The sequence below is a fragment of the Pyrgilauda ruficollis genome, unplaced genomic scaffold (genome assembly GCF_017590135.1).
Source record: "Pyrgilauda ruficollis isolate IOZ18807 unplaced genomic scaffold, ASM1759013v1 scaffold77, whole genome shotgun sequence".
In the NCBI taxonomy this organism is placed as follows: domain Eukaryota; kingdom Metazoa; phylum Chordata; class Aves; order Passeriformes; family Passeridae; genus Pyrgilauda; species Pyrgilauda ruficollis.
Genome location: NW_024529599.1, coordinates 2,178,697 through 2,195,025, shown reverse-complemented (window position 1 = coordinate 2,195,025; position 16,329 = coordinate 2,178,697). Strand labels below are relative to the sequence as shown.

The window sequence follows — 16,329 nt, the reverse complement described above, 5'->3', positions numbered from 1 at the left end:
CAGCCAGCACACTGCTCCTGTGGTTTATTAGTCATTATTATCCATTGTGGCCCTCGCGCCCCCGCCACCTGCTCGTTCCTCCGCCGGGGTCCCCCTCGGTGGGCCCTGGGCAGCGGCCAGCAGCCGCTGCAGCTGCCAGAGCAGGTCGGGCAGCAGCGAGTCCAGCACGGCCAGGCCGGCCCAGGTGCACCGCAGGCCGCTGGGAAAGAGGCGATGGTGAGAGCCGGTGCCCCAGGGAGCCCCCCGGCCCTGCCCACAGCTCCCCGGGGCTCACCCACTGTCCAGGACAAGCCAGCCCTGCTGCTGCAGTGCCTGAGCCTCCCCCGGCTCCCCGAACACGGCCTGCAGGCTGAGCTGGGGGGAGAAGTGCCCCCAGCGCTGTGTGCCCAGGGCAAGAGAAGGATGTTAGTGATGGGGAATCGGCATCCCAGTGCCCAAAGGGGCTGCAGGAGAGCTGAAGAGGGGCTTTGGAAGAGGGAATGGAGTGACAGGAAAAGGGATGGATGGAAAGGGCAGATTTGGATTAGATATTGGGAAGAAATTCTCCTGTGAGGGTGGCGAGGCCCTGACACAGGTTGCCCAGAGAAGCTGTGGATGCCACATCCCCAGAAATGTTCAAGGCCAGGTTTGACAGGTCTCAGAGCAGCCTGCTCTAGTGGAAGATGTCCCTGCCCACGGCAGGAGGTGGAACGAGATGGGCTTTAAGGCACCACCCAATCCAAACCATGCTATGATTAGCATTGGGTCGATGTGGGGTGTCCCCACAGGTGGCTCCTCACCTCATGTGTGATGCCTTCATCCGTGCGCAGTCCCAGGGTGAGCAGCTCCTCCAGCCTGTGGGGACACAGAGAGCTGTGGGGCAGCAAGACAGGGAGGGGGCATGGTGGGGGACCCCAGTACTCACTGCTCCAGCGGGCTCAGCACCACCCGACTCCTGGTGCCGTGCCCCTGGCTCTGCACCTCCCGCATCCAGGCGACAGGCTCCAGGGTCTGGACACGGGCTTCCCGGCGGCAGCCGCCCTCACCCCGCAGCACGAAGCGCCCATGTGCCCCTGCAGCAGCCCGGTAGGGGGACAACAGAGCTCACAGGGCACATGGCCACACGTTCCCCCCCACACTGGCCCCCCATCACCCCCTTACCTGGCCCCACACCAATGTACTGCTCAGCCCGCCAGTACGAGAGGTTGTGGGTGCTGAGGGCTCCCTGGGGGGAAGAGTTCTGGGGTGAGGAGAGCGGCTGAGCCTGCTGGGGGATCAGCCTAACATTGCGGGACACAGCATGGGGGGCATCCCACCTTCTGTGCAAAATTGGAGACCTCATAGTGGCGGAAGCCGGTGGCCACCAGCACATTCCGGGCAGTCTGGTACATGTCAGCCAGCAGATCCTGGGGGGGTGCGGGCAGGGCCCCGTCCCTGACCTGTGCTGCCAGCGCCGTGCCCCGCTCCAGCGTCAGCTGGTACAGGGAGATGTGGTCGTCACAGAGCCCCAGGGCCGCCTCCAGCCGCTCGGCCCAGGCGTCCCGGCTCTGTCCCGGCAACCCAAACAGGAGGTCGATGGAGGTTCGGCCAGGGAAGAGCCCCCGAGCTGCTTCCACAGCCTTCCGTGCCTCCGCCGCTGTGTGCTCCCGGCCCAGCATCCTCAGCTCGGCGTCATCCAGCGACTGCAGAGGGAGCACGGTGACAATGGGGTCACGGGCGGCTGGGTGACAATGGGGTCACGGGGGGCTGCGGCGGCTGCGGAGGGGAGAGCCCCTCTCACCTGGACGCCGATGGAGAGGCGGTTGACCCCAGCTGCCCTGAAGCCGGCAAGGGCAGATGCGCTGGTGGAGCTGGGGTTGGCCTCCAGCGTGACCTCAGCACCAGCAGGAAGGTGGGCAGCCCCCGCCACAGCCTCCAACACTGCCGCAACAGTGCCGGGGCTCGCCAGGCTGGGGGTGCCCCCGCCGAAGAAGACGGAGGTGACGCTGTAGGGCAGAGGGTGGGAAGCTGCAGGTGGGCACGGAAGGGCCCAGCACTCCATGAGCCCACCCCGAACACCCACCTGTGCACCTGGCTGAGGCGGAGCAGGGTCTGTGCCTCCCGCACCAGGCAGGCGCGCACGGCCGCCTCGTCCACGGCCGGCACCACGAACGTGTTGAAGTTGCAGTAGGAGCAGCGCTTGCGGCAGTAGGGCCACTGCGGGCACGGGCCGTGTGGGGACCATGCCCTCACCCCCAGCCACTCAGTTTTGAGGGGGAACACCCCCAGCCCAGTGCATGGACCTCAGTGCCCCCCACATGCCCCACAAGGCACACGAGCCACAGGTGTGACCCTTCATGTGCACGGCTCGGGGACCCCTCAGTTCTAGCCCCATGACATGTTCCAATGCTTCCCGATGTGTGTAAGCCGCGGTGTCCCACATGCACCCACGTGTATGTGAGCCCCAAGGAGCCACATCCACCTTCCACCCGCGCCAGCCTCGTGCTCCTCAAGGTGTACAAGCCCCAGGACCCCCGTGTGTCCCCACGTGTGCACACCCGTGACTCCCCCGCACCCCCGCAAGCCCCGGGGTCCCTCCCGTGTCCCCGCTCACGTGCACGTAGAGCGCGGCTGTGGCGGGGGCGGCCGTTTCTGGGACCGGTCCCGGTGCTCGTCCCGGGCCTCCCCCGCCGGGCAGCGCCCCAGCGACAGCCGCCACCTTCCGCGGCCAGCCCCGCGCCGCCGCCATGGCCCCGCGGCACCGCCCGCCCGCGCGGACACCGAGCGGCGCCGCCCCCGGGAGCGGGACCGGGGCGGGGCGCGGGGCCCGGGGCAGGGATCGGGGCAAAGCCCTTCGCTCCCGACGGGGCTGTGTGCGGGGTGCTCGCTGTGAATGACGGGGGTGCTGCGGGCAGTGTCCTCCCTCGGAGCCGGGAATGCAGGAGTCAGTGTCCTCTCCCGGTGCTGGGGATGCCAGGGCCAGTGTCCTCCCCCGGTGTCCTCCCCCAGTGTCCTCTCCCGGTGTCCTCCCCCGGTGTCCTCTCCCGGTGTCCTCCTCACACGCATGGTCCGAAAGAGGTTTGGGACCTGCTCCTCGCGGCCGGGAAGGGTTTTCCGGAGTTTCGGCGGAGGAAGGTGGCTTGTCCCCACTCAGGGTCGTGCAAGCCCGCAGCTGACGAACCTCGTGACTATTAATAGAAACGAGGAACTCTGAAATGCCCATGACAAAAGCTGGGAATGCAGGTTCCCTTTCCCAGGCCAGAAATGTGTAGTTCGGTGTAAACCACCCCTGATGTAACCTTCCCTCTCCGGGGAAATTCCGAGCAGGCAGCGAGGACTATAAGAGCGGAACTCAGGCACGGGCAGGGCAGAAGCCATAGAGCGAGCCTGGAGCACTGCACGCACCGAGACTGCCCTGGCAGACAAAACGGCTACCTCCTCCTCTTCCGTGAGTATTTACAGCCGGGGGTGCATCATTCCAGGGGCTGGGAAGGGGCAGAGGGTACTGCGGAAGGTGTCCTGGCTGGCGAGGGTTGGATGTGCTCTGGAGAAGGCATGGGATGGTAGGGAAGGCTTCCCTGGGACCAGGCTCAGCCAGGGCTCATACTCATGGATGGTGCTGCCCCACTCCCAGAACAGGAGCAGGAGTGGGGTGGCAGGGACTGTTCCCCCTGTGCTGGATGTGACCAGGACCCCATGGCTTTCTTAGTCTGTCCTCACCAGCCAGGGCTGGTGGCACTGTCACTTCCTATCCACTGCTCCCCATCTACAGTGAGTACATGGGGCACCTGTGGGCAGGGCATGGGTTGTGCCAAGGGTGGGAGTACTGATCAGGGAGGGGAGGAGAAGCTCCACTCACTGCAGGCCTGTCCTGCACCTGGGTTAGTGCTGTGGGAAGCAGAAGAAGGTAAACAGTCCTTCCCTAGACATCAGTCACAGAGGCCCTCTTTGTCCCCAAGGTCCCTGACTACAGTTGCTGTCAGGCAGGTAACAGTTCTTCCCTCAGGAAGGAAGGTGACAGAGGTAACCAGGGAAGGGAGGAGACCTGAGTGAAATGTGCAAGGATTGGTGCTGAAACCAACCCCACGAGTACTGTGGGAACAGGAGAGGAATTGCTGCAAAGACAGTGTACAGGAGTCTGACACAAACCATCCATGTTTTTGTCTTCCAGAGTGCAGACGTGGACAGGGGACATGGCCCCGCCGTCTGCTTCCATGGGTAGAGCCCACAGTCCAGCTGGGAGATGAAGGACTGAGACCTCGCTGACGCTTCTTCTTTCTCCCTGCTGCACCATTGCCCTCCACCCGCTGGAGGAAGCCGCAGCATGGAGGGGGCCCAGCCTCAGCTCTGCTCGGGAAGGAAGCAGGAGGGAGACAGCGGGAGCTCAGCGGGAACGGGCAGCAACATTATCTGCCTTCCAGCTGGGGTGGGACACTTCTGCTGGTAAAGAGGAGCTCTGCCATCCCTCTTCTCACAGGAGTGTTTCATGGTTGGGAGGTACCAAATAACTCCCGTAAAATGCTGTCCCAGGTACACTCCACTCTGCCGATGGGACAGGAATTTTGGTATTTCTGCAACAACCTTACTCTCTGTCTTGTCCAAAACAACAAAATAAACAAAGCCATGTCTACCTTGGAGAAGGTTTTTTTTTTTTTGGGAAACACCTGGGGAAGGTGTGGGAACAGAGTGAGCTTTCCCAGCTAGTTTTAGAGAGCCCCAATGCAAAGTCTCATTCTCTGAAACCCCTGCCCCTCATTTCAAGTTCAGTTGCTCTTAAGTGACCCAGGAGTCTCACAACATCCAAGGAGAAAAGGCATCACCTATCCCGGGAAGCCAGGCCAGGGCATTTGGACTTCAAGAGTGTTAGTAAAATACCCACCAGCACATGTTCAACTCCTGTGAAATGGCTGCAGCCAAGCTGCTCAGAGACACACAACATTTTTAAACCTTCATAAGGTCTTTCAGGAACTGAACGAAATTCCAGAAATAAGCATCCCTTCCTCACACCACAGTATTTCTGTTGGCAAAGAAACAAGCCCAACTGGAAAAGAAAGGCCCTTTGTTTTATTGACTAAAAGTGCCATCCGCCTGATGTCAGGCAGGGAAAGTCTCCATGGCGTGGCCCAAGGCACAGGTGAAAACCAGACTCAGAGCTGACTGAAATGGGGCTGATTTATCCTGCTTTTTGCTCTGTCTTCCCAATCTCAGAGCTGCAAGTGCTTTTCCATCTGCTCCTTCAACTTGTATTTCTGAATCTGGAATAGAGGGAAGAGAGCAGGGAGAGAGACTCAGAGAAGAGCTGGGACACAATGCCAGGGTTCCTGCCCTGCCCCAGCCCCCTCTTACCTTGCCTGAGACAGTGAGTGGGTACTGGCTCACAAACACAACATAACGTGGGATCTTGAAATGCGAGATCTGGGAAGAGAAAAACTAGGGCTACACCACCTGAAAGGAACAGCCTGGCACTGCCAGGGCTGGGTCCTGCAGCGCTCTAAATCCATGGGCTTTCATCCACCCAGCAGCCACTGGGTGTACTGATCTGGAAGGAAACTGAGGACTGGGAACCCACCTTCCCTTTGCAGAAAGCTTTAATCTCTTCCTTGGTGCAGTCCTGCCCAGCCCGCAGTCGGATGCAGGCACAGATCTCTTCTCCCATCTTCGAATCCTTCACACCAACCACCTGGTCAGGACAGATGGACAGTGTGACCCTTGGGGCTGTCCCTGGCCTCCCACAGGGTCTGTGTGCTGGCCCACGGTGTGTTTCCTGACCCCATACCACAGGTGCTGGAGCATTGTAGATCCAACATGGACCTGTCATCATCCCTCTGCTTCCAAAAAAATGGGGCAAGAGGTTTCACAAACAACAAGGAGACTTGGTAGGCTGCCACGAGTGCTTCGGGATCTCCAGATGGAATGGCAGGGGAGGGATGAGGTTGAATTAAAGGATTATTTTAAACCCTTATAATCACAGATCTTAGTGAGCCTCTGCCTGTGACACCAGGAAATGGGCTTCCCAAGCCTGAGCTCTCTCCAAAGTTTGCTCCCACTATTCCACAAGAATCCTACTGTCATTCCCTGCCTTGAACCACTATCTCCAACTGCTAGAGACACGTTGATCCTTTTGAGTCCAGAGCAGTGACATAAAGCCCTAGAAACCACATAAACAGGGCTGGTTTGCAACCCATCTGCACTGGGAATATTCCAAAGAGAGATGATCGCCTGGCACAGGCAGAACTCTGACTAAATAAGCAGTTTATTTATGGGGAAACTTGTCTGGCACAAAACCTGAAGGAGAACAATCCCAGCAGACAGGGAGCAGCTGCTCAGTCCTGGAAATCTTTGCTGTCTTGCAAAGGAGTTAAACTAAGTCTCACTCCTCATCTCCAGGGGCTTGCTTGTTGGAAGAGTCTTCCTGGATGTCAGAGTTGAGCAATTATCACTAAAAACTGGCCTTCCAGACTGCTTTCTGAGTAAGAATTTCAGAGGGAGTTATGGAAGTGGACAGGCAGTTCAAAATTGAAGAATGACAAGCACTTTGCAGATATGCAGCTGGAACACAAGGGGGTTGCCACAATCCATATGCCCCATTCCCCTTCCATCCCATGAGCCTCTCCCCCCTCCTTGCTTACCAATATTACATGGAATTTGATGCTGAAAACAGGGAAAGACAACCAGGTTCCAAGCAGCAATCCCAGAAGCTTTACGTACAGGATTCCCAAAAAGAGATTCTCACCCACCCCACCTCCTCCCACTCACCTGGACCTCCTCAACCTTGGGATGGGTGTGGAGGAACTGCTCAAGTTCTGCTGGATAGATGTTTTCTCCTCCCCGAATAATCATGTCCTTGCAACGCCCTATAATTTTACAGTAGCCATGCTCATTCAGGATCCCGATGTCCCTGCAATGAGAACACCCTTCTAGTCCTGTCCCAGCTGGGTGGAAGAATGGCTGATGCTCCCACCCAGCCAGGGTGGTATCACAGGATAATGGCTGAGATGCCACCTGAGCACATGGAAGAGATCAAAGAGCTCCTGTTACAGAAACTGGCAGCATCCACACGAGCTCCAGGGTTTAGGGGAGAGGCAATGGCTGGCCCTGCCCTGTACCCCCACAATCCCTGCAGGCACAAGTGGCCAGTGACAATCCCCTCTGCAGGGACACTCAGCACCAAGGGCTCTGTGCTAAAAGCAGTTCTGAAGTGTCACAGACAGATCAGAGGGATAAACTGGGACATTTTGCTTTGGAAATCCCAGCCAAGCACTCCTATACACACCCATGCATCCTCATCCAGTGCCACCCTGTGGGACCATCTGGGAGAAGTTGTCAGGCTCACCCTGTCTTGTACCACCTCTCAGCAGTGATCACTTCACTTGTCTTGACAGGGTCATTCCAGTAGCCCAGCATGACGCAGTAGCCACGGATCTGAAGCTCCCCAGGAGTGTTCAGAGGCACAGATTGCCCTGTTTCTGGATCCTCAATTTTTGCCTGGAAGAGAAGAAGGGCTCAGTTGGACATCAGCACCAGACAGGGAGGATGGAGTGAGGTCTGCTGCTGGCAGAGCACCTGGATCACGTGGGAAAGGTCATGGTCACCTCTGTGTGGGGAATGATGTATCCCACTGTCTCAGTTTTCTGGTCGATGCTGTCATTGGGGAACCCCATGAAGGTGACAGGGCTGTTTTCTGTGGTCCCATAGGCAACCTGCAAACACAGGAGAGGAAATGTGTCTCAAGGGGAAAGGGGACCACACAGCTTCAGGCACAGGAAAGACAAAGCTGGTCATGACTGCAGGGGAGAGTGGGTGTGAGGAGGATGTTCTCCCAAGCCACTCAGGTGACAGTAAGTCCTGCTCTGCTGGCTATGGATGGGGCCCTCCAGACCCTTCTGCCAGAGTCTTGGAGAAACAGGAGATAAAGCATCACTGCACCTGCCTGCCATGGCCTTCTTCACCTCCCTCACAGTACTCCTGACCCCATCACCCACAACACTTGGGATGTCATGTGCTTTTGACACCCTAACTGCTATTCTTGGAGGACTCCAGGGTTTGCCATCCTCTTTTTCAACCCTTGCTTCTCCAAGCCCTGTCCTGTACCGTCTCTACCAGACACTGACTTTGCCTTGGTGCCTTGCAGCCAAGGTACTGAGTTCACCTTGCAACTCTAACAACTCAGGGAACATAGGACATCATTTTGGAAAAACCCTGGAGCTAGCAGCAGACTTCTGTGGGAGACAGTGTGTCCTGCAGCACGGCTGCTTGCTGCAGATCCTTTTGCAGACATCAGCCCCTGTAATCCTTGTAAGGGCATCACGAGGCTGCTCAACACTTGGCACAGCTGCCCTTACAGACCCAAAGCCTCACAGCAGGACAAAAGCTTCTTGCTGCTAAACCTCCCTCACAGCTAATCCCGACGGCAGGCTCTGAGCCACCTCAGCTGAAGGTCACTTCTCCTCAGAGGAAAATTCCAGTGCTTTATGCCCAGCTCAGTGGCCACGCTGAGCCGGCAGGAGCTGCACAGGAGGTGCCCTAGGCAGCACCTAGGTGCACCAACAGCACCATTGCTGGGATTGCTGCTACACCTCCAGCTCTTGGGAGCTGTGTTTCAGCAGTGGGAGCTACTGGTGCACTGCTCTGGTGTCTCTGACCCACTCAGAGTAATGTCATCCCAGTAATGTCACCTGTGGCTGCTTTGCTGGGAGAGCATGGCTGTGAAAGGGCTGATGTGGGAAGTACTTCCTCATTTCTCCTGCAGTTTTCTAGACTGACACGTGAGCAGCTCTGATCCCCAAACTGCCCTGGCACCTAGATCTGGTCAGTTCCTTCAGAGTAAATGCCCAGGTGTGCCTACATGGTCATGGTGCCCAGGCCCTGTGCCCCAAATTAATGTGGAGCTTTGCAAAAGACTATGATGAAGCATGTGAACCAGGATGAAAATATTGTGGATGAGCTGAACACAACACTGGTACAGGGTACAACTGTGTGCAATAACACTGGAGCACTTGGCGCTTTCCACTGCTTGGAGCTGCTGCAGGAGCTCACGTTGGGCACAGGCTGTCACAACGCCTGATGCTCTTGTTGACTGCACCAGGGTCAGCATGAAGCTAAGCTGGAGCATGCTTTTATTCAGGAATCTGGAGGAGAACTTCTCCAGGATGCTGCAGGGACCATCTGGTGCAAACTGCTCTGCTTGGAGCCTGGCAGCCCCCTAGGAGCGACTGCGAATAGGCTTCTGCTTCCAGACACAAGGACAACTTCCCAGCTGGGTGCAAACCCACAGCATCTCATGCTCAGACTGGATTTCTCTCCCACCCACTAATACAAATCCTGTGGCTGGATCAAATGACTGACCAGACCCAAATCCGAGACTTAAAACACTTATTAAAAATCCCAGTGCCTTGTTTTTTTGTTTTACTCTGCTGGATGAATTGCAGTGTTGGTCCCAGGATCCCAGCCAAGCCCTGAGTCAATCCTTGCTGCCTCTCTGGGTTGCTCCAGCAGTTTAATTGGATGCAGGAGCAGGCAGCTCCCTGGCAGGATGATGCTGGGAGTGCTGTGGTTCACCAGGCTCCTCCAGATGCCTAGCACTGTGCCCTATACCCCAAACACCAGCTATTGATGCCTTGGCCTGTGGCTTGTCCCCATAAACACCCTCACACTCTCAGAAATGGGCTTCCCAACTGGCTCAGAGGGCAACACAAGGTCTGAACCTCCAGCCCCTCATCTGCCTCCCAATTACTGCCTTCCCCTACTGCCTTCTCCTGCCTGCACCAGCACACCACTCTGTAGGATGTTGCTCCAGATCTTTCCAAGACGTTGTCTCCCTCTTAGGATGGTTATCCACAGCTGTATTCCTGGGATGGAGCAAATGCTTGTGCCAGCACAGCTGTCTTCCCAACCCTTATCTGACACGTGGACCATCCAAGCTGTCCACTGTCAGAAGCAGATGAAATGAAACAACACTTCCACAAAACTCCACACACCAATTTAAACTTGGAGATATCCATGAAGATTCCTAGCCTTCACGACCCAAAGGGACACTTAACATCATTCAGCCTTGTCATCTGGTATAATTCAGTCCAGAAAACCTCACCCAATAATTTCAGCATCAGCTCCATAATTTCCACTGGAGCTGTATGTGGTGTCAAAGCAGAGCTTTCCAGAGGCAAAGGTTCCAGCTTGGGCCCTTGGCTTCAAGAGAAGCTACAAGAATACAAAATATAATTGACTGCAAAGCCTTTTTTTACTGTAGGACCACAAGTGACCACCCAACACCCAGATCAGTCCTGCCCTCAGTGATGACAAAGACAGCTCCAAAACAAACTGCTGCCTAACTTGCTCCTACCAACAAGAGATTCATTCTTTGTGAATCCCAAGCCTCTGTATAAACCAGGAATAAAAAGAACATCTGAGCAGAACTGTGTTTTTTAAAGCACATTTCCCAAACATTTCCTGCTAGTGCTGTTCAAATACTGGTCACTGTGGAACAGGCAAAACAGCCTGAAGAGGGAAGCGTCTAAAAATTAAAAATAAAGTAAAAACAATCAGACTCCAGTCTCTTTAGTAAACATTTGCGAGGCAGGCTGATCTGGTGGGGACTGTGGGGACTCTAAAAACCCTGGGTTTTTCCCAACTGTGCTGCTTATTTACTGCATAACTTGGAAGAAGCCACATCAGCCCTCTGCTCCTTGATTTTCCCTGGCATTCAACAGCCATAAAAACACCCAGTGTCCTCCACATTCAACTGCTGCTGAAAGGCTGTAATGAAAAGGCTGGGGTTTTAACCACCAGTACCCCAAGTGGGTTATACTGGGTGGGACTGGAGCAGAAGGTCAGGGCTGCAGAAAGGCAGGAGTTCCTTGGAGGACACCCTACCCTGGGCCTGAGCACTGCTCAGGGAGCATCTTCATACTCCTCGTCACCACCCTCCGGTTGTGCCACGCTGGAGGATGATGATGGCAGGGCTTGAACTGCCAAACTAAAGCCTACAGAAATTGAGCTTTGCTACAGAAACTGAGCTTTGCTGGAGACAATACTGGCCTTGGAAAAAAGCCCAGCAAATTGACCGTGAAATAATAGAGATTTTCAGACTTCAAAGAGGGCATCATGAGCAACAGAAAGCAGACTGGCAACCCAAGAGATGTGTTCAGGGACCCCTAAGAGGCCCTTTGAACCCCTGTCAGTGTAACATGCAGGATGGATCTAATTATCCCTAAACCTGTGCCGAGTGCGTCTGTCTTGGACATCTCCACCTGAGTCAACCCCATCCCTTCCCATCACAGCCAGCTCCAAATCATTCTCAATGAGCAAGAACCTTCCCTCACTCAGATGCTCATTGCCAAGATCACCCTAAACTTTTCTGTCACCTGGGGACATGTGTTTCCTTGCTTTAGAGATATCCCACTACCCCAAATTGTATTGGAATATTCCTGAACCTTCAGGTCAACTTTGCTGCTGCAAAAAAAAAACAACTTCTGATCACATCCAGCCTGTGTCGCACTGAGATCTCATTTCCTTCCCCAGCAACAGTACCATCTTTGTGTCAAAAACATCAGGACACAAACAAACAAGTCTTGCAGGACAAATCTCCAAGGGTAGCCACCCTGCTGACATCTCTCTCCACCAAGAGAGCTACCAGACAGTCCCAGTTTGGATGAGGCTTAATAGAGATCCCAGAAATATTAGGTGCCCAAAGCACCTTCTTTGTGCTGTGGCACGCAATGGCTTTGCCTCAGGAGGAGCCCAAAAGGACAACCCAGTGTTCCCAGGCTGTGACTGCACTGGGAATGAACCTCCTGCTATTGCCCAGGCAGGACAAGCTGCTCCTCGTGGTCTTGAGTTAAAGTTGCCTCTCTTCTTTCCAGGCCAAGCAGAAGCCTTGAGGCTGGGAAGTGTTTTCCCCTTCCTGCCAGCAGTGCAGAAGTGCTGCCCAGTGGCAGCCAGCAAAGGCCTGGGCAGTTACTGGTTTATCCACAGTGTGATAAAAGGTCTTTGCTGTGCAATTAACTCCATCCTCCCTAGTGCTGATGCCAATGCATTTGGGAAAATTAACATGAAAAAGTGAGAGGAAATGTACAAAGTGTCACGTGAAGGTAGAAAACCACTGGTGTGGGGGTATTGGGATGCTATTGGACAAGGAAACTCAGCAAAAATTCAGGGGCAAAGATAACATCCCTATGGATTTGGAGAGCTCAGCTCCGACAAAGCACATGGCTGGAAGTCCAGAATCTTGTTGCTTCCATGACACATTTTAAATGTTTTCACATCCCATTTCCACAGCTACAGAAACCACCTACTCATCAGGTCCTCCCCAAAGCAAGGTGGGGTGGGATGGGGAGGCCAAGGACAAGCAGAAATGTTGTCACCACATGGAGCCCATTTTCAATTTTGAGCACAGAGGGGTCTAATGTTTGGGGAACATTTGGGCAAGTCAGAAGTCTTGCATGGATCAGTGGTGCTCCACACAGGAAGAAGGCTCTGCAAACCAGGACAAGAGCCCTGGCCAGAGCAGTGGGATGCTAGGGAACATCTGGTGCCTCACAGGGTGGACACAGCAGGGCTGGGAGAGGCTGTAAGGGCTGGGTGAGCTTCACAGGAGAGGCCAAGAGCTTCATCCAGCAGCTGCTGGAATCAGCAGAAGGGAAGGGTGGGTGGACATCAATGGGGAGCCAAACTGGCAACAGATCAATGGGTGGAGGCCATGCTGCAGTGGAAGAAAACCATCAGAAGGAAGGAGGTAGACCCACCATCACCTCCTCCATCTCAACAAGCAGCCCCCACACTGCAGTGATTGGGACTCTTCAAGAATTTAAAATAAAAATGGCAATTTAGGTCTGAACTCAGAGCCCTGGATGCTACTGCTGGGACAGAAGCTGCCTGGAAGAGAGGGGAACCCAGGAAAGCCTCTGGGACTCCCCTTTGCCCACCCACCACAGCTCCTCAAACACTGACTGGAGTGTACTCTGCCCTTGGGACAAATCCAGGGGACACTGCTGAACTTGCACCTTCTCCCACCTTATCCCAACCCAGCACCCTGTGCCAGGGGCTCAGCTCCACAAGAGCTGGGACACTCCAGGACACCCCCAGATGCTGCCTGAGCCCCACCTTCAGCCAAAATGAGGAGGGCAGCACCCAAGGCCAGCTACACTGGTGTCACTCCAGGAAGGTGACTGCAAGTCTGCACTGTCACGGGAAACCAGATCTGGAGCCCCTAAAAGCTACAGAATCAGGCTTAAAAGAGCAATGGACTATTTTAATGATGGAGCTGTCTTGATATGCCAGAATTGTTCATGCTTATAAAAATAAAGATTAAACATGGAAAAGCCTATCTCCAGTATTGTATCAAACCAGGTCAGAGCTGCAACATCAAAGGAACACCCCAAATCTGTGTTTATACTGCTTCAAAAACTGTATTCATTTGCTTAGCCCACAACGCCTCTAAGGAGAGGAGGGGAGCCCAGCATCTGCAAATCACCAGGAATGTTTGCAGAACTGTTAATCAATTAAGAAAGAGAGGTGGCAGGATAATCCTGCCTCTCCTGCAATGTCCTTGCAGTGCTGGTCCCAGGGGATGTGTGAGGCAGGAGCTGGCCAGGACTCGGCTCCCCTTGACTGCGGCACAGGGACACCAACACTGCTCCATTGTCACCTGCAGACTGCAAACCACCCACGAGTGGGACCCAGGCAGGATTTTGAGGATGGCTGGACATTTGCTGGCCAGTTGAGGGCTGCAAAACCCGGTGTGGGAAGAGCAGAGCCGTCCAGTGAGCAGCTCAAAACACAAACAGCCTGGAGCCAGGGGAGAGGTGCCAGCTCTGGCAGATGCCAAACAGCTCCCACCACAGGAATGTGCTTGCCGAGGCATGGAAATCAAAAAATACTGAAGGAAATAACTTCCTTTTATTCACCATTTGAGTCTGGAGAAATGGATCTGAGGAGCAGACACCTTTTCCCTCCTGCCACTCCACTGTGGCACCAACAATAACCTAAACTATACTTCAGGATCAGGACTGGCAGGAGTGCTGAAGCAGGGACAGCTTCCCACCTCACACCAGCATCGTGGCAGCTATGTCCCAGCATTTTCACAAGGAAGATACACTTCACTGGTGTCCCCAGCCACAGCACACACATCCCTGCAGGGAGAGTGTCTCTGTCCCCCCAGATCTGCAGTTTCAGCCAGCAAACAGAAAAAGGATGGAAGTGAGAGGAATAAAGAGAAAGAGGTTTGAGGTTTGAGCAGTTTAACCTTTGAAAAGGGTCTTGTTCCAGAAATACATATGGGTAGGATGTATTTGTGGATGGGGTTTGCAAGGCCTCACCAGCTTTTTGCTCCAACCTGACCCCCACTGGCCAAAATCTCTGCAGACGCAGTAAGCTGTTAGATGACTTTTTTGCAAGGGGACGGGAAACCCAAGTACCAGACTCTCAGCGAAGGAGCACAGATTCAGTCCCCAGATTCAGTGTCTAGCAGAAACAGGCAGGGTTTTAAATATCACCCACCAGTTGCTCTTGCACAGGATAATATAACTGCAGGAATTGTTAATCAAATTATTACAGTGAAAATTAAAGTGGCTGAACCTGCTCAGAGAGAAAAAATAAAATTAGTAAATAGAAAATGATGTTTTAAAGGTAATACTTTTTCTTTTCCAATCATTCCCCCAGCTCCCTGCCTGAGCTTTATGAGCAGAGCACTCTCAGGAGCACTATCAGAATCATGGAACAGCAAACTGAAGAGACAAAGAAGGAAAACACAGAAGGTTCTGTCTATCTCTTGCTTCTCTGTCTCAAAGGTCCTGATCAAAGCACTCAAAGAGCTTCTCCAGAGAGAAAAGTATGTGCATGACCATTGTGGTGCCTACTGAACCAGGCATAAGCCAAAATACCATGGTTTTGATCAAAGAGTTTTAAATCCCACAGTAACCAGGAGGTCCCTCCAGCAGAAGCATGGAGCTCTCAAGGTCAGAGCATCTCTCCAGAGGTGAGAAGCTCTTGGTGCTGAGGTGAGCTGCTCCACAGCATCACAGCTCAGGGCTGACAAACACTGAAAGCCTGAGATGGCCTGGTTTGCACCACGGTCCCACATGACATCATCGTTTGGCCACAGGCTCACCAGAACCACATTCTCACCCCAGAAGCCTATTTTCTCCCCCAAATTAGTCCTGCAGTGCAAACACTGCTCAGACTGACAGCTGCTGACCAGAGCAGGGCTGCCAGGCCATTTGCATAACACGGCCCAGAGCACGCTCGGCGGCGCCAGCAGATTCCTCTCTGCAACAATGGAAAAACCCAGAAATCTCAGTGAATAAGTCCGTCTGTGTCCTAAGTCAGCCCTTGGATTTCCTCCCTTTCTTGAGCCCGTCTCGCCTCGGCACAGGCTCCACTAGGGCTCTGCAGCCAGCCTCAGGAGCAGAAATCTCAACAAGCTCACAGTTATATGCTCAGCTCTCAGCTGTTTGCTGCAGCCAGGAACTGGCTGGAAATCAGTTCAAAATGTTCCAATTCCAAACCCCACCCTGCAACCCCTGGATCTCTCTCTTCACACTCACAGAAGCAGGCGCTGGGGCTTTTAACTGCTTTGCTTTAGCCTTCTTTATTGGGAGAGCAGGGGACATCCCTTGTGGTGTTAATTCACCTTTGCCACTGCTACCCTAAGACAGGAGCCAAGGCAGATGCCACTCCCAGCTCCAGCAGTGACTCTTTTGTTCTTCTAACCCCTCCATCCCTTTACCAATGCCAATGCTTTTCCCTTTCCACAGCTCTGCCTCGAGAGCCACAGGCACTGCCACCTATCTCCACACCAGTGCCTGGCATTTCATATGCACCAGCCTGTGTCCCACCACTTCCCTGCAGGCTCTGATGCTGCCCCATCCCTTGTTGGCAGGCACCAGGTATCCTGGCCATGACCATATCATCCTCAACTGTTCATAAGAAAAGACACAGCAGAAATTAAGACTGTCTTTGCACTCCCTTTCTTGGCCAGCTCTCTCAAAATTTTGCATTGCAAGAGCAACTGCTGCGCTGTTGGCCTTCGGCATGACCCCATTGTACTCCCACTTTCTCCAATCCCTGTTGAGGCAAACCCCTCTTGAATCAGTGAAAAAAGGCACCCACCCCCCCCACCAGGAACACCCCTCTGTGAGAACAAGACCAGGTGCTTCTCCCCAAACCAGCCGAGGCTAAACAGAACCTCAGAATCTGCTGGAAGCTCCAGCAGGAGGTGGCTGTGCAGCTCAGCAGTGCTCCCTGCTACGCTGTTCAACCAAAGCAGGCTGTTTTCCCCCAGATGAATCTGGGCCCTGCTCAGCAGGGACCAGAGAGTTTCTCCACAGAGCCGGTCTGCATTGGTTCTTCCTGGGTATTTGCCTCCCATTTTCCTCC

At 54.3% G+C, this 16,329-nt stretch overlaps 2 protein-coding genes and 1 long non-coding RNA gene across 5 annotated transcripts in view; 1 reads left to right on the top strand and 2 right to left on the bottom strand.

Moving 5' to 3' along the window:
- Positions 1–9: 9 nt before the first annotated feature.
- RSAD1 (radical S-adenosyl methionine domain containing 1) lies at positions 10–2,711 on the bottom strand. Of its 2 annotated transcripts, XM_041486587.1 has the most exons (9): positions 2,573–2,711; positions 2,042–2,175; positions 1,760–1,964; positions 1,296–1,661; positions 1,141–1,204; positions 905–1,052; positions 780–834; positions 275–378; positions 10–199 (listed from the first exon to the last, which is right to left on the bottom strand). In XM_041486587.1, exons 1-9 carry the CDS (start codon positions 2,705–2,707, stop codon positions 28–30), a joined length of 1,383 nt encoding a protein of 460 aa, XP_041342521.1. In that variant the 5' UTR covers positions 2,708–2,711; the 3' UTR covers positions 10–27. The 2 variants fall into 2 exon arrangements, with proteins under 2 accessions (XP_041342521.1, XP_041342522.1); XM_041486588.1 differs by lacking the exon at positions 275–378.
- A 110-nt stretch (positions 2,712–2,821) lies between these two features.
- LOC121363859 lies at positions 2,822–4,588 on the top strand. The gene is made up of 3 exons (XR_005956790.1): positions 2,822–2,902; positions 3,286–3,406; positions 4,130–4,588. It is a non-coding gene; the product is annotated as an uncharacterized LOC121363859 (long non-coding RNA).
- A 379-nt stretch (positions 4,589–4,967) lies between these two features.
- ACSF2 (acyl-CoA synthetase family member 2) overlaps positions 4,968–16,329 on the bottom strand; it is a 36,405-nt gene continuing 25,043 nt past the window's right edge. The window contains exons 11-16 of one of the 2 annotated variants that reach the window (XM_041486601.1): positions 7,551–7,658; positions 7,292–7,443; positions 6,715–6,856; positions 5,528–5,638; positions 5,305–5,373; positions 4,968–5,213 (exon numbers count right to left, since the gene is read on the bottom strand). In XM_041486601.1, coding sequence (XP_041342535.1) covers positions 5,163–5,213; positions 5,305–5,373; positions 5,528–5,638; positions 6,715–6,856; positions 7,292–7,443; positions 7,551–7,658 — 633 coding nt within the window. In that variant the 3' untranslated portion in view covers positions 4,968–5,162. The remainder of the gene's footprint in view (positions 5,214–5,304; positions 5,374–5,527; positions 5,639–6,714; positions 6,857–7,291; positions 7,444–7,550; positions 7,659–16,329) is intronic. The other variant, XM_041486600.1, reaches the window with a different exon arrangement.

Excerpts from the sequence above, each read along its gene's own strand:
- RSAD1 (XM_041486587.1), bottom strand. The coding sequence starts at position 2,707 with ATGGCGGCGGCGCGGGGCTGGCCGCGGAAGGTGGCGGCTGTCGCTGGG. Across the intron at positions 379-779 it reads ATGAAGGCATCACACATGAG|CGCTGGGGGCACTTCTCCCC; the intron begins GTGAGGAGCCAC and ends CTGGGCACACAG. Across the intron at positions 200-274 it reads TGGCTTGTCCTGGACAGTGG|CGGCCTGCGGTGCACCTGGG; the intron begins GTGAGCCCCGGG and ends CCTCTTTCCCAG.